General features: G+C 38.5%; 1 protein-coding gene across 1 annotated transcript in view; it reads left to right on the top strand.

Annotated features, from left to right (window-relative positions):
* The window catches only part of LRP1B (LDL receptor related protein 1B), a gene marked incomplete at its 5' end in the record, with an annotated part of 5941474 nt that overhangs the window by 4962136 nt on the left and 951697 nt on the right, over positions 1 to 27641 (top strand). Inside the window, 2 exons of the mRNA XM_044073672.1 lie at positions 6653 to 6775; positions 14258 to 14398. Coding sequence (XP_043929607.1) covers positions 6653 to 6775; positions 14258 to 14398 — 264 coding nt within the window. The remainder of the gene's footprint in view (positions 1 to 6652; positions 6776 to 14257; positions 14399 to 27641) is intronic.

Here is a 27641-nt window from a genome sequence, read left to right as displayed (position 1 = left end):
CCCTTATTTTTTTTCCATTTTTGTTTTCTAAAGAGGTGGGTTTGTCTTTTGAGCCTTGCCTAAAAAAGGCACTATGGGGGTGGCAAGAGCCTTAGCCAATATCCGGAAGCCCAGTGGTGACAGGTGCAAGCCGTCCCTTGTGAAGCAGCGTGGCTTGTTCAACATGTCATCCCAGACAATCAGACATTGGATCCCCTTAGAATGACAGCAGTACTTGAGCCAATTATTAAAACTGATCATCTTGTCTTTGTATTGTGGCATCATTCTTGGTGAGGGCAAGATGCTGCTCAGGGTCAGGGTCATAACAGCCTGGGCTACATAATCAGAGAGCTCCTCTATGTCTCTTTTCATGTAGTCCAGGGAGGTACGTCTCAGGTTATTCACGCCAGCATGGACAATGATGGAGTCATATTTGTACTTGCTTTGGAGTGACCTGAGTGCGTGTGTTATGTGGCGGATCCTAGCTCCCGATAGGCAGCTCACAGTCACCCTCTCCTTGTTAGGCCTGGTAAGCGGGACATCAGTGTGTCTGACTATAGAGTCACCTATTACTAGTGTATCAGGCATGGTGTTTGGCCTTAAGGGCTGTGATTGATTGCCACACTTATTTATTGAAGTATGTGTTGCATGTGTTTTGTTTTGAGGTGGTGGATTTTTGGATGTCTGCTTTGGGAGCCTCTGTTGTTTTGGTAAGTTTTTTATTAGAGCCTCCGAGTATGTCTTTGTGTTTTTATGTGTTTGGTTTGCAGTTGTGGTAGGTTTATGTGGGACTGGGTTTGTTGTGTGTGTGGTTACCATCTCCTCCTGTCTGGTCATGCCAGCCCTGAGTTGAGAGAGTTCAGCCTCCAGTTTGGCTATATAGTTGCATCTCTCACATGTATTTGTGTTTGTTGGGAGGAGGAGAGGGTTGTCTGTGTACATGAGACAATTGTAGCATTGTCTCAAGATACCCAGATTAACCAGCTGAACTGGAGAGGATGCCAGTAATCTACCACTCGACATGCTAGAACAGTATAAGGGAGTGGTGTGCCTTTAAGGGAGGTGGATATTCACAGGGGTGGTAGGTGGATGTAGTGCTTACTTAGTACGAGAGTGCTTACTTAGTAGAGAAGTTTTGAGAACAAGTGCTAGGCTTATAATATAGCGAGTAGTCTGATTATACTAAGAGTAGAGCTTCCTTAAGAGAAAATTTGAAGAGCAGACTTGGCGGAGCCAGAAGAAGTTTAACCAGCGTTGTGCTATGCGCACAACCGCGCAAAAACGTGCAAACGCGGATTTTAAACAGGGAACTTCAAAAGAGCTAGAAATGGTCCAAAACAACCAATTACTACAGCTCTTGTGCTGAGGTCACTTCCTACAGGGACAGGTATGCTGCTCAAGGCTCCCAACTCCCACTGGTGAGCAAAGAAACTTCCTTCTATGCAAGTAAGGTAATGTACAAAACAGGAACTACACCACAGCCCAGAATACAGCAATGCCTGTACACTGGTCTAAACTAGTTGAGGAGACGTGGGAAAACAAGGATTATTTTTTTGTTTTTAGATAGAAACACACAGAAAATGCAGAAACAGTGATAAATCAGTTACACAGGCTAGCACACTTTAGTGGGCAGCCTCAACAGTTAAATTAAACAAGCAAACAAACTTTCGATCAAATTCGACTAAAAAGTAACTTTAAGTGCAGATTTTAAAATAATGCAGCAAACAGCTAAAAAAACAGTTTAAGCTTGTTTAGGGTAAGCTAGAGAAGCTGTTCCAAGTAAAAAAACAGCAAAGATACTTAAATCCAGAAAGTAGTCTCTTTTCTGAGTTCTCTGTAGCTAAGACCACTCTGCATGACCACGAGGAGTTTGCCTGAGTAGTACAGCCAGAAAAAAATGCCCAGAGGTGGATTTTAAACAGGGAACTTCAAAAGAGCTAGAAATGGTCCAAAACAACCAATTACTACAGCTCTTGTGCTGAGGTCACTTCCTACAGGGGCAGGTAGGCTGCTCAAGGCTCCCCACTCCCACTGGTGAGCAAAGAAACTTCCTACTATCCAAGTAAGGTAATGGACAACACAGGAACTACACCACAGCCCAGAATACAGCAATGCCTGTAAACTGGTCTAAACTAGTCAAAATAGTCTTAGGGCCATAACTCTTAGATTTAGATTTACCACAGATTATGGACTGTGCAGGATCCATATCTATTATAATTTTGGAGTGTCCGTTGTGGAATGGTGGATTGGCAAGGCACCGAGAATGTACAGCTGTAAGCAGAGCATTTTTGATTAAATGGAATATAGCCTCTGAGGTCGGGGGTTAATTATGGAAACTTGGTGACATCAGCTGCCCCTTTTCTGGTTTAGCAGGCAATTTTATCAATATAAGTAAGTTGAGACAAAGATAATTTAAATTACACCCAATATTTTGTTTGTTGCCAGTTTACAGGTTAACAGGCAAGTTTTACAGGCTTACTCAAACCCAGAAATCCAATCCTATATATGTTTTTTTTTTTTTTTTTTTTTGTGAGAATCATGAGCACTGCCAGTGCAAGGTTTTTCTATATCTTTGACAGTTAATGAGGAAGAACCAGCAGCTGAGGCCACTCTTGCCAAGAAAGCAATGAGAAGGGCTAAGAAAGATATCCCCACTCCAGTCTAAAATTCAGCCTCAGAGGCAGATGAAACACTTGATTCGGAAGATAATGATGTCCAAGGTTGGAAGTGTTGGGATTTTGGATGGGACAAACAGCGAATGACTATTTGGAATAGTTTCTTAATTCCTTTTCTGATGAAGCTAGGGTGAGAATATTTGATATCACCTTAAAAAGAAATTCTGTAAACATGCTCACACTATCAAATGAGCATCAGGATAGGTTTGCCCCAGCCTATACCCCCTTCATTCCCATTAGTAACTCCGCAGGCTGGGGTTGATTCGCTGGTGGCCAAGGATGGGAAAACATCAACATCACACAGTTTTTATGTCCCATGGCTGTCATAAATGCTACCAATATGATATCACCCAGTGTGAACATCCTGGCCCATGTCCTGGAAAACATTAAGAAGAAAATAGTTAGAGGGGAATTTATTGATATATTTGATTTAATTGACACAGAGGGTGTTCATCACACCCTTGATGCTTTGAACCCTGGGGCTAAAGACTAAATGGCAGTGCTAGCAGCCATAGGGAAGAAAGCCTCAGCAAGGGCAGTTAACAGAACTTGAGACAGTTGAGTATTGTTTTTTTTTTTTTTTTTGGTATTCCTGGATCTCACTATTGAAAAGAACCCCAGCTTAGCTCTACCCTTACTCACACATTTTTTGGACATGAGTGAGGCTCATCCATTAAAAGAGGCACAGCCTGGTCAGTGAACAAACAGAGATTTCGGAAGCTAAAGGCATGGACAAGACAACTAGGTAGGAGCAATGGCATCCAGACATATGGTTGAGCATTTTGTTAGACAGGCCAAATGCCCCCAAGAGTTATTTCACATTTAAGAGCCACTGGAAGAGAAGTTTTGTTGGGCTTTTAATAACAGAAGGTGTTCTTGCCCTACCTATAATTTTGCCCATTTATATTCCTCTTGCAGGATGGCTCAGACAGCTGTTAGATGCTATTCCAAAGCTGGCCACACCACTCTTAGCTGTAGCCCTCTTCCTCAAGAAGTAATATATTTTCACTACATGATAGCACATTTAGGGATAAACAGCCTTTTTGTCGCCAAATATTTACCCTATTATTCATTGTTTACTTATTTATTGACATTTAGTAAATGGGAAAGTCCGACTGGGTCAGAGACCTATTTTCACTGGAGGCCTGGGGAGAAAAGCTCCACAGTGATTTAAATATTGAGAATAACAGGAAAGCTCATGTCATTTGACCATAACAGTAAAACACATGTCATGAAATGATGACAGCACTGAATAGATGCATGGGGTACAATAGCTTGACAGTGATTTAAATACTGAAAATTACACTAAAGCACATGCTATTTGAAAATAACAGTAAAACATGTTATGAAATTATGACAGCATTGAATAGATGCATGGGGTACAATAGGAGATGGAGAATGTACATAATAATTTACATTTTTTTGTAGACAGAAATTAACATTACATAAAATATATTTTACAATATATAAATAATAGGCATTTTTTTTTTTTAAAGAAAAAACATTTAATGGTTCTGGAGAGGAAAGGTTAGTGATTTAGGAAAATTTGTGCAACAAAAAGGAGACACATGTGACATGTGGAACAGCCAGAGTTATACCTTACTAAAACAATATAAGGACTAAACAATGTGTTCAGTATAGAGCAACTCATAACCCTGTCACTAAACTCAGTATCCTACAGACTGTTAAGTGGTAACCACTGTCTGGCTTATATGGCATCCTGTGACCCAATACAGTTGTATTTATTGCACATCAGCAAGTCAAATGGCATCACAAATGCTCAGTCTAGGGTTTTAAACCTCTTCTGCACCATCAGTAGAATGGCTTGGAGGGACAATTTTATCTCACAGAGGATACCACTGCTCTAGAACAGACTCAACATTCATGTAAAACAAAGCTCTTTCCTGTCCACATTCAAGTGCAACTTGAATCTATGGACGGGAAACAGAAAATTTACCCAGGACTGCTCCTTGTACTACTAATGGATATAGGCAACTCCTAAATGCTTTATCCCATGCATAGGACCCCTCAAATTATCTATGGTATGATGCCAATTATTCTCACAAGGGGTAACATATAATTATCAACCATGGAATGGGTAAGGCCAGTCTAACACCAAACAGGATAGGTTAATTCAAGCACTAAAGGAGAAACCTGGTAGGCTTAAAATGGCCCACAAGGACAGCTAACCTAGTACTTACCTATGAAACTATGAACCTATAATTGGAAGTCAGAGCCTTTGTCGAGATTTATTTCATAGAAGCACATTCATTCTAGTACCAAAGGGATTTCACCAAATTTCACATTGGAGTGATGCATGCCATATCCTAAGTCAACAAAATCATGAGTTAAACAGTTAAGCAAATAAATAAGATAAGCAGACAGATTTATATTGCTGAAATCATACAACACCACAGTCTGTAACTCACAATTCATGCTCTTTTTTTCTAGGTAAGGCATAAGACCTTGTATTGGCTAGAATAGTGAAAGTTAACAAAATAAGGCCATAACTGCTGAAAATGATGACACTCTTTCTGTGCCATGCATATTATGCCTTCCCAATGTTGCATATTAGACAGTCACTGGGCTTGTGCCGGGCGTAGTCATCTCCATTTTTAATACATTCTGTTAATTATACATTTATAATTATTACCCAGTAAACATTTATACATATCCTTATATAAAAACGCATCCTGTGTGGATATAAATGTCATTCATTGATGTCTCAAATTGCACAGTATGTTTTTCATAATGCAAATATTTAAGTATTTATTGCTATGCATTTTTTTAACTTTTAGACCCTTTTGACATTTTGCTACATGTATATCCTGCCATTTCAGGCAGCCAGACAATTCTTTCATCTGCTGTTACAACATATCCTTTTTACATTTTCGGCTAACTGTACTGTTTCTCAAATGTCAATGGCTCTTGCATACTTTATCCAGCCTTGACACAATTTGTTGTGTATTTACCCCAGTATATGTACACCATAAACAATGACAAATGTAGGGAAACAAGTGTTATTATTTACTGCATCATTTCTGCACAATATTAGCTTCTCATATGGATTGGCTTGCCCATACTCACATATTGCTATCTGTGCATCCATTAACTGATGCATACATAACAGTAACAGCAATAGCATTATGTTGGCTGTTAATTAATAAAGAACATCTGAGAAGATTTCTTTAACAAATGTTATGATATTCATTTCCAAGGACTAAAAGTTTTTGCATATTTCTGCAACCTCGAGCTTTCTGTGTCAAGAACATTACTTTTGTAAGTTTTTTACTTACATGTTAATATGCCCCTTAATTTCTTTCTAATTTTCCAGCTGGCTTCATTACCATGATTGCCGAAAACCTCTTTAGTTATGCACAAAATGAGATGCTAAATGCTACAAACCTAGCTCAGTTTTCATAGTGCAACATTATTTGTCTGTACTCTAATTAAACAGATCTAATAAGCTGAGATTCAGTAATGAAACTTTGAAAGGCATCTGCCCAGAATCATGTCCTTCATAGAAACTGTCCTTATTAGGTATGATAATTGGTTCCATTCTTGTTTGCAGTGATTGAGTTTTAAAGATCGATGGACTTGTTTTTACCTTACATACAGAGAACTTGCTTTCTTTGTAGTCAGTACCAGACATCTCTGTGTTATTGGTGGAACTGACATTCGAGGAAATTAGTAGCGTACTTCTCAGCTTAAACATTTGCTCAGAACTGCTGTTGAATTTTCCTTATATCAGATGTTTATTTTTTTCAGTTACTTCCCACTAAAGCTTATAGATATTTAGCAATGTAGTGTATTTCAGCTCTTCAGATGACGTTTTCTAGTGTTACGTTTATATGAATTGTTTACATATGACATCTGTTCCTTAAAACCTCCCATCAGTTCAAAAAGTTGAAATCTGTATGATAAATGCTACAAACAATATAAAACATAGGTGTATCTGACTATAGCGTTAATGTACATCTCCTTATCTTTATTTGCAGCGAAGTTCCCATGCCCACCCACAAGGCGATTTAGGTGTAGAAACAACAGGATTTGCTTGCCTCCTGAACAAATTTGTAATGAGGTGGATGACTGTGGAGATGGTTCCGATGAAGAATACTGTGGTAGGTGAACAGCAAATTATAAACATAACCAACAAACTTTCACATTGCAAGTTGTGCCAAGTGCAAAAGAAAGATGAATCACTTAAAAAAAATTAAATAACATTTTAAATGTACTTTTTATTTCATTTTTATTTTTGTTGTTATGGATTCTTAAGTAGGATAGCTCATAGATGTTTTCAGCATTCAAGATTGACCATCTTTCTTACTTCTACTCCAGAGTTAGTTCAGAAGTTATATCATATCGCAAGCAAGCCAAAAAATGTGTATCAATGTCCTACAAGATTCATCAAAAAAGGAAAGCCCCTAAATGCAGTCTTATCCCACAGTGTAGCCATAGTACTTCATGTATGGAGAATACATGATGTGACCCTCCCAAAAACTGTACATCCCTCAGACACACTACACCAAGTGTGCATAAGATGACCACATTTATATATGTTATAGTAAGAGAACTAAGTACCTTCCACTATTGAAGATTCTTTGACAATAGTAATCCTTCCCTGCTGTTATATTGTTCATCATACAAAGATGAATAGTATATTACTGTCAGATATAATATAATATATATATATATATATAAATAACTCCATGCTTTGTAGAAAAGCACTGCTAGTAGTAGTCAAGTTCCCTGTGGTGCAGGCATCCCTGCTATGACAGCCATCTTTCTGTACTCCCAAAGAGTGATGGCGAGCTTGCAGAAGTGGGAGCTCCCCAGTAACAGAGCTGCACATTACCATAATATAGTAATGACTGTAGCTCCACTGTCCTAGCTAAAGATTGTCGGTTCTTTATGAATCATTATTAGACATGACAGCAAAGCACACTGTAATAATGTACAGCAGAGTAACAAGGGTTTCACCCAGTCTGGAATACTGGTAAAATACTACACTGCTGTGTTATTACGCACACCTATACTGTTCACAGAAGCTTCTATACACTGTCTTCATTGATGTGGTCCATATCTATACATTTCAACAATAAAAACAGTGCCTAGAGTGTGTTTATGCATCTGTGCACTGTGTTTGTGTATTTCTCCCTCTGTCGTGCATACATGAATGCACTTGCGAGCCCACACATACACATGCATGCACACATTCACGCTCATGAAAAAAAAACACAAGTTCACATATACACAAACACACACACACACACACACACACACACACACACACACATGCTCACATGTGTAAATGCCCTTGCGCACGCACTCAAACACATGCATTAAGTGCAACAAATGTAGTGACTAGCAGTGTACACTGATAAGCACAACATTCAAAGCAAAAGATGTAAAGCTTCAAAATCCACAGCTAATTGCAAAGATAATCCAATCTTAGAAGCAGCAGAAATGGAACCGTATGATCGGATGATCAAAAATAACTCCAGATGCTTACTGTCCCATTTGTCTAACTACTTGATTTATGCAGACTTATCATATAGTCCAAGTGCTGCTTCTTTCTGACTGTAAAACAGTAAAGTGTGTAACCTGCACTATTTATTTGTTTGTTTCTTTACTTATTCATTTTTTTGTATTTGAAGTTGAATTTGAGAGTTGGTGTAAAGCACTGATCTAAAAGAACTGATACACACATTACCTCGGAGTTAAAACAATGAGCAGATAAAGAAACAATTCAGTTTAAAAATTTGAAGAAGTGTTGTAGCTTAGAGAAGTATCATCAGGTATCTGATAATAATCAATTTGCTATCTGGTTGAGAAATGGTTGTCAATAAATTCATGCCAACCACACAGAGTGAAGCTTGAAAGGTAATGCTTGACATCTTCTTCAACACACATAAGTGAATAATGATTGGAGAGACCTGAGCATAATTCTTTGCATTGAACGGAGCTTAATTAGTTACAGATTTGTTTTATAACTTTGAAAGTCCTAAACCACTAAGCACTGCCACATGAAAAAGATGCCAGAAGTGGTGTCCCTCTGAGAAATGAGCAAAAGCTGTTAGATGATTCACTCTGCCGCACGTCCATACTTTTGTTTTTTTGTGTAGCACTGAACCATATAGCGGCTTTTAAAGCTATGAAAATGTGTCAGATGCCATTCCATAGTGGATGTTATTTTGGTACAGTGCAAGAGCAGAGATTAGCATTGCTAAAATTTGCTTAAAAACTTTCTTTTAAAGCATATTTCCAAGAGTACTAGCAAACTTAACTTTTTCACAGATTTCAGGTATAGACCACACACAATGTTGTATTGGCCTGAAAGAGAATACAAAGGCAATAAAGGAGCACTAAAGTAATAATCTCTAACTAAATAAAGAACACAAGTGATGATACAAAATACAGATTGCATTAGGGAGAGTTAGAGTCCATTTGAATAGTTTCACACACATACACACACACATATACAGTAGATATATATGTAAATATATATTTGGTAAAGAATGACATTGTTTGTTCTACAAAATTTAGTCGAGTAAACAGATGGTTGACATGCATGAAAGACTGCAGCATTATTGGCATTGGTGAATGTGCCTTTTGACTGGTATTGTGCGGTCTTAAGATAGAATATCAGATTAGTAAGGGGTGCTTGTCCCCTGCAAAAAAACATTTTTTTTAAGTTTTATTTAATATTCTATGCTTGCATGGATAGTGAAATGTTGACTTTTTTGTCACTGCTTTGTTGTCAATGTTAGCTACATGAACATATTTCAATGTTTCTCTTTCTTTTTTGAGGTACTTGTATGCACCTACATATACACACACATACAAACACACACACGGATGCATATATATATATATATATATATATATATATATATATATATATATATATATATTTATATACATATATGTGTGTGTGTGTGTGTGTGTGTGTGTATATATATATATATATATATATATATATATATATGTATATATACAAACATATAGACAGATATTTACACATAGATAGATGTGCATATCATAACTTTCTGTCAATTTTCTAGCTACATAAACAACAAAAGATTTTTACATATTGTGACAGGACAGCGGTCATGGATTATGGGAAGAAAACTATTAAAATGAATTACTGTTTCAGTTTTTGGTAGAGTACTTTGGTTTGATGGGGAAACTGCCAGGATATGTAATATCACTAAATCCCTCAAATACCTTCACCCTAAAGTACGCATATGGCTTGATCATTGCACACATGGGAGTACATGACTTAAGAAGGTCACCTCTCGACTGTCCAGATTTTTGCCACATATTTTTATTGTGTTCTTCTTAAAATGTGTAGTTTTTTAGCACACTATTGAGGATTTAAGTCATCTGAGTTTCAGACTTCATATTCTTCACAAAATGCATGCTAATGCAAAACCTGTAATTGTAGCAGCCTTCTAAATGTATAAGAACAATAATGAAAGTCTATCCCTTATCTTAAGTCAATAAGTAAATAATATCCCTATTATTTTTGGCTTTGACCAGATTTCTTGTGCTAAGCAGTTGAGACGTACAGACACACATCCTTTGACTATATGAAGACGGACATGATGGAGTTCTCAGAATATGCATCTCAAAAGGGAATACAACTAACATCGAGCAGTAGTCTAATATCTCCAAGAATTATGGTGCACTACAAATAAAAGATAATTATTCTTCATTATAGACTTAAATGGTGGCTTCATTCTCATAGGTAAATGGAAGGCTAACTGACTAAATGGGCCATTTTAAGCCTAGCCAATATCCTAAGGTAAGGATCAAACCTTGTACTCTGTGTCTATGAGATAAAGACCTTAACCATTGTGCCAAACCCACCACAAATTCCATGCTGCATTGGCCAGGAATCGAACTATGGTCTCCTCTGAGGCAGGGGAGAACTCTACCACTGAACTACAAATGCTTTAGAGGGATTCAGGGGCACTCAGACTATATCATCCTGCGATCAGATGGTTGACACCCCAGTTGCTTTGCTAAGGATTGTCTGCATTTCTCCCCTCATGGCTTCCACATATTGGCTAAGAATTTTTATCCACATAGTGCCTTTTTCAGGCAAGGTTAGTCTCCTAAAATTACCCACATAGCTACTCACATTCAGAACCATATAAAAGGGGCACTGCTGAATGCTGTAAGACTAAAAAAAATGTACTCCTTGCAAGCATTCCTAGCCCTTGAAAATATTGAAATATGCATGTAATATGGTTTCAGAAAGGTTAAATCACCCCAGCAGTACAGAGTTTTGATATCCACCACACTTCAGAACCACCCAAAAACTGCACTTTTTAACTGGTAGAGGCATATCTGTGTTCCTAAGAAACAATTTCATCTCCACACTCATAATGCAGGAACAATTACCCAGAACTCATCCATATTCTTTTAATGTAAACAAAAGCCTAGTACCTTACATTAACCAAGTACCATACCCCCCCGTATGACACTGGTTGACTATCAGGCATTTCTTTGCAAACTGACATTGCTCACAATAAAACCAAATACTATTGTCCTGGGTGACTTCAGTTAATCTGGCATTAACCAAAGAACTGACACAACCTCAAACAAGTATGCACAGAGATTCCTGAATTTCATTAATGTCAGCTCCTTGGACCAACTACTCCACATCCCAGTAGGGGATCAGAAATATTAGACCTGGTTCTCACAAATATAACTTCCCTACACTCAGAGTCCACAGTTACCAAATCACTGGGGAAATCTGATAATTGTGCAGTAGCATTTACTCTAGGTATGAGACATGAGTCACCAGGAAATCCTTCCATCTTCAGAGACCACTCCAAGGCATGTCTGCTCCTGCTTACTGATGACTTGATGAAGTTCATTCACTTCCCTTACCTTGATGACCTCGCTTCACACATTGCAGTTTTCTGGGATACATTGTATGGCTACATCCAGGCAAGCGGTGAAGCCTCAATCCACATAAGCCATAAACATAGTGCGAGGTTTAAGAATAAATCCATTTGGTGGATCCCCATTATTTGAAAACTATACCCCAAGAGTAAGTTATGAATTGAGTGTTGCCACTCATGCTAAGGATAACCATAAATCCTTCTTCAGCTATGCTGGGAACCTAAGAAATAGCAACCAGCAATACATGGAGTTAATACAAATTGAGATGACATACTTTGACCCACTGAGGGCGTTGCCAGTGTACTTGCAAGACAAATTAATTTCAGACATTACCCACTTATCTCCCCCAAATTACTTGCATCTTAGCATGTCTATTCCGCCACCCCCAACCAGTCACCTCCAAGCAAATACTAAGCACCCTTTCAAAGGCTTTTAAAATCACCAGATCCATGTGCCCTGACAAAATTCCCCATTGTTTTCTTATCAGCACCAAACAGTGCCTGGCTGACTCCTGATTATTTCCATTTAATCTCAGCCTGTAAATTGGATTGGAACCTCTTCACTACATTGGTGTCAGATGTATGGAGAACTGCTGGGGTCATACCACTTCAAAAAGTGGGACTTATGACTAACCTGGGCAACTAGAGGCCTATCAGCCTCACTAACCTTATCTGTGTGACATAAAGGAGTGCATCATTATAGGCTTTATAAACAAAGACATAGGCGGTCTTCAGTTCATGGACCGTGACAAATTTGTGTTTGTTAAAGTCAGATCCTGCGTCTTTAACCCTGTGGACTTTTTTGAAAAAATAACCAAGACATTAGACTTATGTAAATCCATTCATACACCAAAACTGGATTTGTCCATTTCCTTTGAAACCATTTCACATTTGGACATCGTTGATAAACTTATTCATTTAAATGTAAATCTCTCTGTTACCCAATGGATAGCAAATAGGTTTCTGTTAGTGTTCGATGCACACTGTCAGCTAAAAGAGAAGTTACCAATATTGTCCATCACGGATTACTCCTGGGAACATTCCTTAGTATCTAAGTCTATGATATTAAAGCAGACACCAAAGGCCTGTGTCTGACAAAATTTGCTAATGACTACAACCTCAGAGCTCTCATAAATATTCCAGATGTGCTATGTATTCTTAAGACAATGAACTTTGCTTTGACATTCAGCTGACCACTGCTGTTAGGTAATCCTTTTATATATCTAAACTAGTCAACAGGTGTATGTCTTCTAGATCCAAGAAAGTAATTGTCCCTCTCTGCTCAACCCCCCCTTATCAGACCAATAATAGAATATAATGCCCCCTTAATATGTACTTGTCTAGGAATATGACCAAGCTCAAGAGACTGCATAATATCCTTACTAAATAAAATCAAGTTCATGTTCTCCTCAAGTTTCCCTGACCATGTACCTTAAAGCTCTGTCACTCTTTGTCATTTCCTACTGAATATTGAAAGACAATCTATGCTATGCCTAAACAGCTTTAAGATATCCAGTCTTCAGTCACCTCCCATGCATCCAAAACTAATATCACCCTAAACTTTGCTCAAGAGACCTAAACTGCTACAAAGCATAAATAAAATTTGTTGGGGAGATATCTTTCCCAAAGACAAGTCTCTCCTTAAAGGCACAGCAAATTAGCTCCATGACCATCTGATTATAACATGGACAACTGTTTGGGCAGTTATAATACAACCCCAGTCTACCACTCTAACCCTTACAGAAAGGGGCTAAAACTATAACACTGTTATTCACTCATGGTGTGGAATCATTGGCTCAGCTACATATATAAAACTATGAATCTATACGTGAGGTACCAAGTTACTCCATTTTAGTGGGTACATCTGCATTAATTAATCTGAGAGGGTTGCTTTTAGTTTGTAATGAAACTTGGAGTAAGAGTCAATGTTTTAACACCTGGAATAGTAGTTCTCAAACTTTGGGTCCAAAAACAGAGATGCTTTGCTCACTAAAGTGCAGCTTGTCATGAGACTGTTAACATGAAGACATACTACTGGAAAAAAGATCTGAAGGTGTAATTAGAAATTATGGAAAAGCTGCCCGTAAGAAAAGGGTGGAGTCAGTTATCAACCCAAACAGGCTATGAGATGACAAGCTCTTTGTACAATGGTGATCATTTTGCTTTGTTCAGTCTTTTTCTGTGCCTAATATTATGAATTTGTAGCAAAGTGAGTTTCATCATGGAGGCAGTTGTAGTAAGAGATAGTCAGTATTCCAGCTGAGCATGTCCGGTTTCTAGAGAGCTGAAGTGGAAGATTGTTCTAGCCCAAAAAAAGAAGGTTATAAATTTTGACTTGTGTTTGATCTAAGTTTTAAAAATAGGATATGGTTTAGTCTAGCTACAGTCTGTGGTCTTTGAAAATGAGTGATTAATTGAGTGATCCTTGGTTATGGTCTACCGTACTGAAGTTATTTTGGAACTAGCACTACACTGAGATGACTGTTACTCACTGAGTTAACCATTACTCAGTAATATCCTTTTTGTTGTGCTTAAGATATTTAATGTTTACTTCATTACTGAGAGTATCGATGTTTATTTGTATAGGTAAAACAGCAAAACGCAAATTGTGGATTAATTATTTTTTGTCTGTTTATAATTTTGATGTGTGTCTGATATTCTTTTTTATTTCTGATTTTGTATGTTTAGAAAAATTGATAAATACCTCAAAACCTTGTGGAAAGGAGGAGATCGCATGTAAAAATGGAAAGTGCATACCAGCAGTGCTTCAGTGCGATCTTTTTGATGACTGCGGAGATGGGGGATCAGATGAAATAGACTGCAAAATGCGTAAGTTGTTTCTCTGTTCTTTGCAATACAAGATTCATTGCTATAAGGAACTTCTGTTAAAAGATACTGACATAAACACCGGTACAAATGAAAGCTTGTTATTCTAATATTGCTGCACATTACTTTTAAAATATGATCCAGCGATGCTTTTCAGGAACTCTTCTACCATGTTAGATTCCTGCATGTTAGATTCATGAAGCCTTATTATGTTGACTGCTTCATGTTCCCATATGATTTTAATTATTCATCTTATTATGTATAACAAACTCTTAGAGATCAGTGCAGCAAAGAAGTAATACATACTCTGGTACAGTACCTAATGTCATTGGAAAGGTTCACGTGTCATAAGCATATGTTAAACAATGCTTCACAGAGTAGGTCAGTGATAATCCTGTACATATCTGCTTACTAGTACTATTAGGCTTTTACTCAAGAATAGTAATGTTAAATTGAATGTAAGAAGTCATAACTGTAACTAAAATGAGCTTTATTTAAAATGGCAAAGACCAGGCAGACATTGATATTGTACATGCAGGGATATCAAAGGCATAGAGTATCCCGTTTAGCAAAAGAACTACATTTATTAGAAACAGGTTTGGTTTTCTGTTCTTTCAGTACACAGCTCTTAGGAAAGAGTCCATAGGCAGTTTCTTCATCCTTATCTGTGATTTTATTTATCTGTCTGGTTATTTATTTCTTTTATTTCATTTCGTAATTTTTTACTTCTTAAGCAGGTTAGCCAACCAATCCCATGTGCAATCCAAGAAGACTGCCTTGTTAAGTGAATATTTTAGAGCCTCACGTTATTGAAAGAAAACAGAAATGGAAGGAATCAAACAACTGAGGACTACATGAAGAACCTTATTTGTAGTCCATAGGTGGTGGTGCTGCGGTAGTGTTGTAGCCTCACAGCAAGATGTTGTTCGGTTCGATTCTCAGCTAGAGCGTCTTCTGTTTGGAGACAAGCGTGAATGGGCGTACCTTCGTTGAAGGTTGTATGTCAGGGCCGGCAACTTGGCACATAAAAATCTACTGCCTATCATCAGCGGACCGGAGTTCCAATGTGGCGACCCCTAACCGGGAAAAAGCCGAAAGACACAACAACAAGTCTCAGTCCTCAGAGCTGTAGTGCTAGGAGTATTGCTTAGCCTTAAAGCATGCCCCCTATAGGGACAGTCAATGCAAGCTGACAGTGTGTATGAAACTGACTCAGAGTTTGACCATGATATCAGAAAATAAAAAAAAAAAAAATTAGTTCAATACCTTTGCCATATGGCATATGGGAATATGATATCAGTCTAGTCATTTGTCAGGAATCTAAAACTCATAATAACCACGTTCAACAGCCTAAGATTACCTCAGTAATGCCCACCTTCTACTGTTGGAAATTAAAGGCTTTTTTTTTCATAGTGTTGGCATGCCTATGAAAGCATCTGTATCAGACATCAGACATACAGTGAAAGTAATTTTTTTTCATCACAGAGGTCTAAAGATTTGACTCACGTGACATACCACTCTCCAGTCCTTACTTGTCTACTTTATAACATTGAAATTTCATAACGTTGAATTTCATAACATTGAGACCAAAACATCTAAATCCCAAAACATTGAAAACCCAAAACATTGAAAACTCAGAACATTGAAAGTGTGCTTCATAACATTGAAAACTACAATGCATATGTAAATAACATCCTCTCCACCTATAACAACACCTAATTAACAAACGCACTTTCTACTACATTTCTGCAGGGGGCAAGCCACCCTGCAACCCCCATGTGGGGAGCTCTGCCTTCCACACCCACCGTAAACTAAATATACCAACTCCAAGATCGCACTACAGTGGTAAAAAGTTAATTTCCTAATGAGAAACACAGTAGAAAAATGCTTTTGTTAGTTAGGTGGTGGTGTAGGTGGAGGTGATATTATTTACTTGTGCAATGTAGTTTTCAGTGTTATGAAGCACACTTTCAGTCTTCTGAGTTTTCAGTGTTTTGAGTTTTCAGTGTTTTGAATTTTCAATGTTATGGTCTCAATGTTATGAAATTCAACTTTATGAAATTTCAATGTTATGAAGCAGAGTCATAACACTGAAATTACGAAACGTAGTAGAAAGTGTGTTTGTTAGTTAGGTGTTGTTACAGGTGGAGAGGATGTTATTTACATGTGCATTTTAGTTTTTAATGTTATGAAGCACACTTTCAATGTTCTGTGTTTTGAAATGGACCCATTAATTGTGAGGTGGAGTTCAGGGAAGAGTTAAGACAGGCACTGGGTGGCAGTGCAGAGTTACCAAATAGCTGGGTAACTACAGCAGAGCTAGTGAGGGAGACTGCTAGAAAGGTGCTTGGTATGATATCTGGACAGAGGAAGGACGACAAGGAGACATGGTGGTGAAATGAGGAAGTACAGGAGAGTATACAGAGAAAGAGGTTGGCAAAGAAGAAGTGGGATTGTCAGAGAGATGAAGAAAGTAGACAGGCGTATAAGGAGATGAGGTGCATGGCAAAGAGAGAGGTTGCAAAGGCTAAGGATAAGGCATATGAAGAGTTATATGAAAGGGTGGACACTAAGGAGGGAGAAAAGGACCTGTACTGATTGGCTAGACAGAAGGACCGAGCTAGGAAAGATGTGCAGTGGGTAAAGGTGATAAAGGATAATGAGGGAAACATACTTACAAGCAAGGAGAGTATGTTGAGTGGATGGAAAGAGTACTTTGAGGGGTTGATGAATGAAGAGAATGAGAGGGAGAGAAGGTTGGATGATGTGGGGATAGTGAATCATGAAGTGTGATGGATTAGCAAGGAGGAAGTAAGGATAGTTATGAAGAGGATGAAGAATGGAAAGGCTTTTGGTCCAGATGACATACCTGTGGAAGCATGGAGGTATTTAGGTGAAATGGCAGTGGAGTTTTTAACCAGATTGTTTAATGAAATTTTGGAAAGTGAGAGAATGACTGAGGAATGGAGAAAAAGTGTTTTGGTACCATTTTTTAAGAATAAGGGTGATGTGCAGAGCTGTAGTAACTACAGAGGGATTAAATTGATCAGTAACAGCATGAAGTTATGGGAAAGAGTAGAGGAAGTTAGGTTAAGAAGGGACGTGATAATTAGTGATCAGCAGTATAGTTTCATGCCAGGAAAGAGCACTACAGATGCTATGTTTGCTCTGAGAGTGTTGATGGTAAAGTACAGAGAAGATCAGGACGAGTTGTATTGTGTTTTTGTAGAGTTAGAGAAAGCATATGACAGGGTGCCTAGAGAGGAGTTGTGGTATTGTATGAGGAAGTCTGGAGTGTCAGAGAAGTATGTAAGAGTGGTACAGGATATGTATTAGGGTAGTGTGACAGCGGTGAGGTCTGCGGTCGGAGTGACGGATGCATTTAAGTTGGAAGTGGGATTACATCAAGGATCAGCTCTGAGCCTTTCCTTATTTGCAATGGTGATGGACAGGTTGACAGACAAGATCAGACACGAGTCCCCATGGACTATGATGTTTGCAGATGACATTGTGATCCATAGTGAGAGTAGGGAACAGTTGGAGGAGACCCTGGAGAGATGGAGATATGCTCTAGAGAGAAGAGGAATGAAGGTCAGCAGGACTAAGACAGAATATTTGTGTGTGAATGAGAGGGAGGATAGAGGAATGGTGAGGATGTAAGGAATAGAGATGGAGAAGGTGAATGAGTTTAAATACTTGGGATCAATAGTTCAGAGTAATGGTGAGTGTGGAAGAGAGGTGAAGAAGAGACTACAGGCAGGATGGATTGGGTGGAGAAGAGTGTCAGTAGTGATTTGTGACAGACGAGTACCAGTAAGATTGAAAGGGAAGGTCTACAAGAGGGTAGTGAGTCCAGCTATGTTATATGGGTTGGAGACGGTGGCATTGACAAAAAGGCAGGCATTAGAGCTGGATTTGGCAGAGTTAAAGATGTTAAGATTTGCACTGGGTGTGACGAGGGTGGACAGGATTAGGAATAAGTATATTAGAGGGTCAGCCCAGGTTGGAAGGTTTGGAGACAAAGCCAGAGAGGCAAGATTACGTTGGTTTGGACATGTGCTGAGGAGGGATGCTGAGTATATTGGGAAAAAGATGCTAAGGATGAAGCTACCAGCTAACAGGAAAAGAGGAAGGCCTAAGATAAGGTTTATGGATGTGGTGAGAGAGGACATGCAGGTGGTTGGTGTGACAGAGCAAGATGCAGAGGACAGGAAGAAATGGAAACTGATGATCCACTGTGGCGACCCCCTAATGGGAACAGCCGAAAGAAGATGATGATATATATATATATATATATATATATATATATATATATATATATATATAGGTTTGCCATCATGTTGTTGATGTGCATATCTGTGATGGCAGATTTGCGAAAGGAAGTTTTTAGTGGTTCATGTTAGTGAACTAAAAGATGCCAAAGACACAAAAGAGAGAAAGCCAGAGTGCATTCACGCTTTTCTGAGTTTAGCATTGGCCTGTGGGGGGTGAAGGTGGAGCTTGTTCCCCTGAAAACATGTTCTGAATGGCATTGGATGTTTAGGTAAGTTCCAAAAAATGTCAACAGTTCAAATTTGAATTGGTGGCATTTTTTTTTATTCGTTCCTGTGATCGTTCGCTAATACAAATTTCGACAATATTTTTTGAGTAAGTCATTACTTGCACAAAACATTTTCAAATACATATATATATATATATATATATATATATATATATATATATATATATATATATATGTGTGTGTGTGTGTGTGTTTGTGTGTGTATACTTGAGCGTGTGCATTCATTAGCTTGGATCCTATGAATGAGCATTCTACAGAGGTGATTGATGAAAAAAATTACATCTGCGTAAAGTGACATGTAGACTCCATTGTCACAGAAATACTATAGCAATGTGTGTTTGTTATTATAGCCATACTGCTGAATTGTTGAGCTATTAGCTTATTATGCATTATCTGTGAAGATGTACTGGATTGCAAGGTGGAAGTTACTTTTCCTGAGACTTGTAATATAATTGTTTTTTCATTTCATGCATATGGACCAGACTTTTCATAATTGATTCTAGCTGAATGAAATTGTGCTGCATAGTTTTGTAGTTTGGTTTGGAAAGAATGGACATATAATGCTGAATAATTTTTCAAAGAAAATGAAGAAGCTTCAAAGCCCACGTAAACGCAGATAACATGGTGTCCTATTCAGAGACATACACCAGTGCCCTGTATAACCATTTAAGCAGTTGTACAGAATCAGCTGCACCTGACTGGATTAAAACTAGGTCTTGCCAAACAAATTGCGTCTATATTACGTGATCGAACAGTGAAATGTTCGAACATGTAATAATTGACCCCTAAATGTTGAAACGCCGTAATGTCGAACGGTCAAAAAAACACCCAAACAAACCATAAAAATGCTCTAAGCAGGGGGGCAAGCCACCCTGCACCCCCTACACCCCCGCTACTTAAATATACCAACTCTGAGATCGCACTACAGTGTGGACAATGGAAAACCTCTATGTCCGCACTGTACGGAGATCTCCATTGAACCAATCGACATTCTGATGGTACAACATTTAGGGGTCAATTATTACGTGTTTGAACATTTCACTGTTCGATCATGTAATATAGACCCAAAAAATAAGCCACCCTTGTGAACCCCTAGTAAAAACATGCCATACAACAAGAGAAAAAAATTAATGCCCAAGGACAAGAAGGAACTAGCTCAGCAGAGGAAGAAATTCCTCTCTAGCTAAAACAAACAAATTAGAGATCTTGTCAAGTCCTTAAAAGCTAATTACGAGATGAAAATAGCCTCCCTAAATAAAGGATTTTCACAAGGCATTCTTTAACTATGTGCAAAATCTAAAAGGCAATACCCAGTTATGCATTGAACTGGTTATGGATGGCACCACCCATACTCAGCTGGAGGTAATAGCCAATCTGCTAGCTGACAGATTTGGAGCAAATTTCACCCTCCCCCCATCCCCTCCTGTCATCCCCCAAAGAATACCTGCCAGAATTTATCAGCCTATTATCTCAAGAGTTAAGTCATCTTTCTGCTCTCCAAGGACAAAACCACAGCATCAGTGCGAACAAACAACATCCCAGGATGCCTTTTAAACAACTTAAAACATGATCTAACAGACCCACTTAGATTCCTGTTTAACCACAGCCTGTGCACCCACTATGTTCTGACTGAATGGAAGACAGCAACCTTAATCCATCTACACAGAGTGAGACCGTCAACTGACCCTGGGAATTATAGACCCGTAAGTTTGACTAGCCTCATTGCAAGTCCATGGAAAGAATCATTATGGACCTTATTAACAAGGACATAGGCAATCTCCAAACTCTGGAACCAACCCAGTTCATATTCATTAAAGGTAGATCATGCCTGTTAAACATGGTTGACCTCTTCGAGAAAGTCACCAAGGCCCTGGATGAGGAAAAGTGTCTGCCAGCTATCTTGACCTAGCCAAGACATTTGACACAATCCCCACTCAGGTATTATAAAAATACTCTCCCAGCTGGGAATTAACCCCTACATTACCAGATGGGTAGTCAGCTGACTCACCAACAGGACACATCCTGTTAAAGTGGGTGACTTCACCTGTTGCAAAAGACCAGTTATCTCTGGCATACCACAGGGTTTTGTGCTGAATACCTTACTGTTCAGAACTTATTTCTTAGAAGTGCAAGCAAACTTGGATGGCCTGTGGCTGATCAAGTTCACTGCTGATTGCAAAGAGGGTGCAACCATTGAGTCCGAACTGATGTTAATGTACTACAGACAGGGTTAACACAGACAAATGATTGGTGCTAAAGCCATGGATTAATGTTCGATGCAAAAAAAAAAAAGACAAGCATTATTATTCCCTTTGGGAAAGCTGCCATTCCTGCTAATTACACTATAGACAACACTCCTTTGAGTATATACCCAGTGGTACATTATACTGGTACTCAGGTTGATAGCAATCTAAACTTTGACCGCCACATATCCACAGTAGTAAGGAAATCCTTCTATGTGGCACATAAAAGGCATTGCATCTACATCTAAGGATGTTATAATTCCATTGTATACTAGGTCCTCATTAGACCAATAATTGAGTACAATTCTCCCTTTTGCATGTACCTCACTAGACACTTGCAACAACTGGAGAGACCACAGAGGTTTCACACCAAGAAATTACAGGGCACACAAAACACGTCTTACACAAAAAGAATGAAATCACTTTCATTGTATTCTGTCTCTTACAGGTTGCTATGGGGTGTCCTGTGCCTGGCTTACAGAGCAGTCTCAGACCCAACCCTCATGGAAATGTTACACATTTGTAAATCAAATTGCAAGTGGGTCACTCACTCCACAGATCTTAACCTAGCCTCTGACATAAACAGCTCATGCTGGAGAGATAGATACATCTCCCAGAGCCTGCCATTTATCTTGTACAAGCGTCCAATTCATGTAAAATAGAGCCACTCCCTGAACCTCTTCAAACGCAACCTAGATCAATGGATTGATGACTGCAAATTCACTCCTGGGGTGGTTCCCGCATCCCTCCTGGATAGAGGACATTGGTATAAATTACCATAGACCCTCATCTCTGAAAACTACACTCACCTAACCACAGACAATTGGGGCAACTCAGGATAAACATGGTTAGGTCTGTAAGGGCTCTAGGGCCATTAATCTAGTAACCTCCTATAAACTTATAAACCTATGAACCTACAAAGAAGGATTTGAATGGCTGCAAAGTTTTCATTCTAGGTGAACTATTTGTTATAGTTTCAGAACTGTTGATTTTGGTCTGACATCTTTTTTCAGCAGAGATTATTTTTCGTAGGTCTCAATCAATAAGACTGCTGCCTCGTGTGTTTTTGTAATTCAGTACTTTTAGTTTTATTATGTTAGCCATTTATAATGTACAATTATTTAATTTACTGTCCCGGCAAAATGAATATGCTAATTGATTCTTGTTTATTACTTAATCTGTTTTTTTCTTTCTTATATGTATCATGTTTACATTGCTAACAGTGTTTATTTAATAAACACTTTAATACATTTGAACCTGAACTTGCATGTTGAACCTGCCTTACCCTGGTTCTTCTGAAAAAACAACTGCTGATTAACACGTATTTCAGCATGAATCCTCTTCCAGTGTTTGCTAGTTTGGTTCCATGCTTAATGTATTAGACCTGCTGCAATTTTTCCATAGATCACCCATGGATATTAGGGCAGCAGAACGGAGAAACTGTTTTTCACCTGCTCTTGCTAGCCCCATTGGAAGATAAGCAGGCCTTCACCAGTCCATTGTCCTCCCAGCCAGGGCCTTGCGAACCTTGTGCATTACCTAAACATAAGTCTCCAGGGCTAAGGGAAAAGACTTGACTCTAATTAAAAGGAATGACTGTAGCACTTTCCATTTAGTGATGGGAACATCAAAAATCAGACAGGCAGACGTAACGTTTTCAGATATTGTATATTTCAGGAGCAAATGATTATTCAAATGAATTAAAGCAGAATTAGAGTGCTGTATATTTCTGATTCATTATCTCATAATATTGGCTGTCCAAGTTTGCTTCATCTTACTTGCTACTGTACACTCATTAATGCTGTTTACTGACCACTCTGATGTATTTTATGAGAGCAGACCTTTCAAATAGATACAGCTGTGCCTAGATTAAAACACAGCAGAAAAGAGCTTGAACATGGCTGAAGGAAAGATCTGTATTAAGAATTACCGATAAAGAAATATATCACGAAGGCTCGAAATAGTATTATGTAATCAGCATGACAACAAGTATCTGACGCTCACTACTGAGAAGATCTACACCGTAATGTCAATAATAATTCTGTATTGTAGCATATGCTGTTGCCACTGAGCATACATAGGCCGGCTCATTTGTCTAGCCCAACCTTGAAGGTATAAAAGGTTCTGTACAGTCTTAGAAGGAGTAAACAAGAATGAAATATCTGTTCAGTCCGACGTGTTTATGTATTATTTTTCCATCTATAATGTAAGTTGGAGACACCACGCGATCGCACTGATGAACATGAACTATGTGAGCAGTGCAAATTCTGAGCATTGTGCTGGACAGAAAATGGGAAAAGAAACAAAATAAAATTAAAAGACACCAGACATTTGAAGAAAACCTTGTACTAATGCAAGCAATCAAACTGGTTTGGGGAATATCATTTCATCAATAATAGAGGCCATCAAAAAGTAAATAATGCATTTGTGTAAATGAACAATTTAGGAATGCAACTGGAAAATGATTTGTGTAAAGTGAGTTAAATGTGAAGCTTTTATTTTTAAGATGATGCACGTCCTTACAAGAAGTCACACCCTTTCTAAACAGTATTCTGACTTCAATGTGAATTCTGTGCTAAGTGAAACTAAATTATTTACTTGAAATGCATTTCAGCAGTAATGGATTGTACTATGAAAACAGATTAAGTTAATGTATTTTGCATGCTAAATGCTTATAGAAAAGATGAGAATCTACTTTTCGTCTAAAATACTTTTATCAGATAAAGTGAAAACAAAATGCATGTGCTCATACATACAAACACACACACACACACACACACACACACACACACACACACACACACACACACACACACACATACATATATGTGCACAAACACACAGGCGCACGCACACATGCACACACACGTATGCACACACACACGTGCACAAACACACACACAGACACACACACACACACACACACACACACACACACACACACACACACACACACACACACACACACACACACACACACACACACACACACACACACACACACACACGTGTGTGTAATATTTGTGTTCACACATATACACAAATATATACATTACCTGGCTATGGTACTCCCCTCTAATACCCAAGAAAGCCACAATGCCACTCTATAGCAACAGGAATCACTCAGTATTTAACTCAATGCCATTTTCCTAGGTTTTCTAAACTATAGACCAGAAAACCTACACTACCACTAGTGCACAAGTGCAGAGATTCCTGGAATTTTTTTAATGCAGACAGCCTGAAACAATTAGTCAGAGTATCCACTGGGGGAACAACATTTTGTATATTGCCTTTACTAATATCGGGCATCTTATATCATCCAATGCGCATCTTCCTTACTTCTTAGATCTGATCATGAAGATGTCTACTTTGAAATAAATTTGAATCTGGAGACTCCTTCCAACCAAGGTACACTTTGAAATTTCCCTAAGGCAAACTACCTACTCCAAAGTGGTACATTGGCAAGCTCCATATCCCTGCCAAACCTAGTTAACACCACTGAATATGCAGAAATGTACACCAAGACAGTATACCAACATGCAAACAGTTACAAAGATGCAGCTGTACCGTGTAAGAAAAAGCAAGGCAAACCCCAGAAACAAACCTCTATGTGGGAACCATTGTATCAACAAACTTTACTGTAAAAGGAAAAGAATTTTGACCAAAATTAAAGAGAATAATTCACAAATCGATACAGCTCTCATCCTTGAAATAATCTCATGAATTTAGTAAAATCCAGCAAAGCTAATCTGAGTCTAAAATAGTCACCCAAGCTAAAGGCAATCACAAGGCCTTTTCTAGTTATGTTTGTAATCTCAGAAGCACAATGCAACAGTAAGCTGAGCTCTTTGAGGACATGTTACCTACAGTGATGGTGAAAGTATGACAACTTTAGCTCAAAGTTTACCTTTTTCTCCCCTTCATCTTTCCCAAATGATATACCCAAAAGAGACTCCTCTCCAGCTATCATACAAGAATAACATAGTGATTAATGGGTCTTGGCAGAATCCCTGGATGCCTATTAAATAGCCAAAAGCATGATTTATCTACTCCACTAACACCACTGTTCAACTTCAGCCTCTGTACAGGTTTTGTACAAATTGAATAGAGAACTGCTAACAACCCCCATCACCGTCACCATCTGCCGAAGTAGAACCTTCCACAGACCCATGCAATTACAGACTCTTAAGTCTGGCTAGCTACATATACTAAATAAACTATGAATACGTCTCTGTGTCACCAGATGGATTAACAACTATCTCACAGATGGGATGCAGTAGATTAAAATTGGGAAAACTAACTCCACAAAGAAACCAGTCATCACTTGTGTCTGCAAGGGTTCGATGCTGAGACCTTTACTGTTTGGGGTCTACTTCTCTGAAGTAAAAGCCAACACTAATGGATCCCGGATAACTGCAAACTAGGAGCAGTCATTGAATCCATTAATGACTTGACCCTTCTGCAGGAAGATTTAATAACCAGAATCATGGACTAAATCTAAATGCAAAAAAATGTATTATTGTATCCTTTGGGAAGTTGTCCACCCCTGGAAACTACCACATTGACAATAGCAGTTGACCCAGTTTTTGGGGAACTGGAAACATAGGTGGATAGTGACCTAATTATTAAACTTGTCCATTGTTATAAGGGATTGAATCTAGACTGACATATATCATTGTACCCTTTTACTAGGCCCTCATTAGGTCTTATATTTGCTATAATGCCTCCTTTGGCATTTATCTCTCCACACATGCAGCAACTTCCACACCGACATAGATACCTAATTAAAAGGATAAAATACCTAAACAATATGTCCTACATGGACTATATCTCGTAAAGGATGCTACTGTTCTGAAAAAGTCTCCTCAACCACATAAAACAATGCTCATCCCTGTCCATATTCAAGCACAACTTGGATCTATGGATGGGTAATAGAAAATGTACACCAGAACTGCTCTCTGTACTACTAATAGACAGAGACCACTCCTAAATGCTTTATCTCATGCATGGGTCCCCTCAAATTATTTATGGTATATTCCCAGTTATTCTCACTAAAGGTAATATGTAATTATCAATCATGGGATGGGTAAAGCCAATCTAACGCCAAACAGGACAGATTAATTTAAGCATCAAAAGGGAAATTTGCTAGGCTTAAAATGGCCCACAAGGGCACCTAGTCTTGTACGTATGTATGAACTCATTTGGTATTCCAACACAATTCTTAAATAAAGTTAATGTGTCAGTGTCAACAGCTGCTGCTCACCTTTTATCTACACTGGTCAGAGCCGCAGCCTGTACACCTCTGTTAATATTCATAGCCAGTTAGAAGTTATTGAGATTTTCTTATTACCACAAACAGTCAGAACTCATGAAAAGTAGGAACAATTAGCATGACAATTCGAAGATTTTATTCATTCATAGATCTCATAGATCTCTCAGATGTCCTTTTTTAATTTCTCTCTGTAGGCAGTTGAAGATGTAGGGAAAGAGCCCTGCGGCATTGTACTGTATATTAGTGTGACTTCTAACTAAAAGCTGTGCTTCCAGCTGGTGAATAGCATTGATGAAAAGGTCAGAAGGTTTTACAGGACTTCTGAAATACTTCAGTCAGCCTTGGTGCATGAAGCAATGTGTCTGTGTGCAGGTGTCTGATACAGGACAAAAAGGCAATTCATAATCACAAAATAATATATAATTAGTTAAAATACATAAGTTATGCTTTCCCCTTTCGGAGTGCCTTGTGTGACTCTGACTGCACTATATGAGGGACTGATATACTGTGTGTGTGTGTGTGTGTGTGTGTGTGTGTGTGTGTGTGTGTGTGTGTGTGCGTGTGTGCACGTGTGTGTGTGTGTGTGTGTGTGTGTGTGTGTGTGTGTGTGTGTGTGTGTGTGTGTGTGTGTGTGTGTGTGTGTGCGTGTGTGCATGTGTGCGTGTGTATGTGTGTGCCAACACCACTATTCTGCCTCCCTGTGTTATTTAGAGTATGGTGATATCTATTCAGGGTGCCAAGCTGTTGTTTAGTTCATCATTTCATTTGCATTACAGTACAAGGAGCACTTATAGAAAGATGCACAATTCTTTTCATGAGTCATGTATCTGTACTGTGGCCAGATGTTTCCTATTTTGCATCCAGAATATAGTGAAAAGGATGCTTATCAATCCAGAGACCTAGATCTGAAGTCATCCAAAAAACTTTTATGGCCCAGTGAAATGTACAAAAATAAATACTTCGGAAAAAAATGGTAAGAAGCCTATAATAGCTCACAGTTTAGCTAACTGAATTAAACAATTAAGGAAGCTGAAATAATGAAAAGATGTCTCCTGGCTGGGTGATACAAATGAGAACAACAAACCTCAAGACGTGTCTGAGGAAAACATACCTGAAGTGGTGGCAGTAATGTAGTCCAGCTTAGGGGAGGGCGTCACCTTCTATTTGGTT

This window comes from Protopterus annectens, chromosome 6.part0 (assembly GCF_019279795.1).
Source record: "Protopterus annectens isolate FY-2018-M chromosome 6.part0, PAN1.0, whole genome shotgun sequence".
In the NCBI taxonomy this organism is placed as follows: Eukaryota; Metazoa; Chordata; order Ceratodontiformes; family Protopteridae; genus Protopterus; species Protopterus annectens.
Note: the sequence above shows the minus strand (reverse complement) of the source record. Positions and strands in the feature narration are given on the sequence as shown.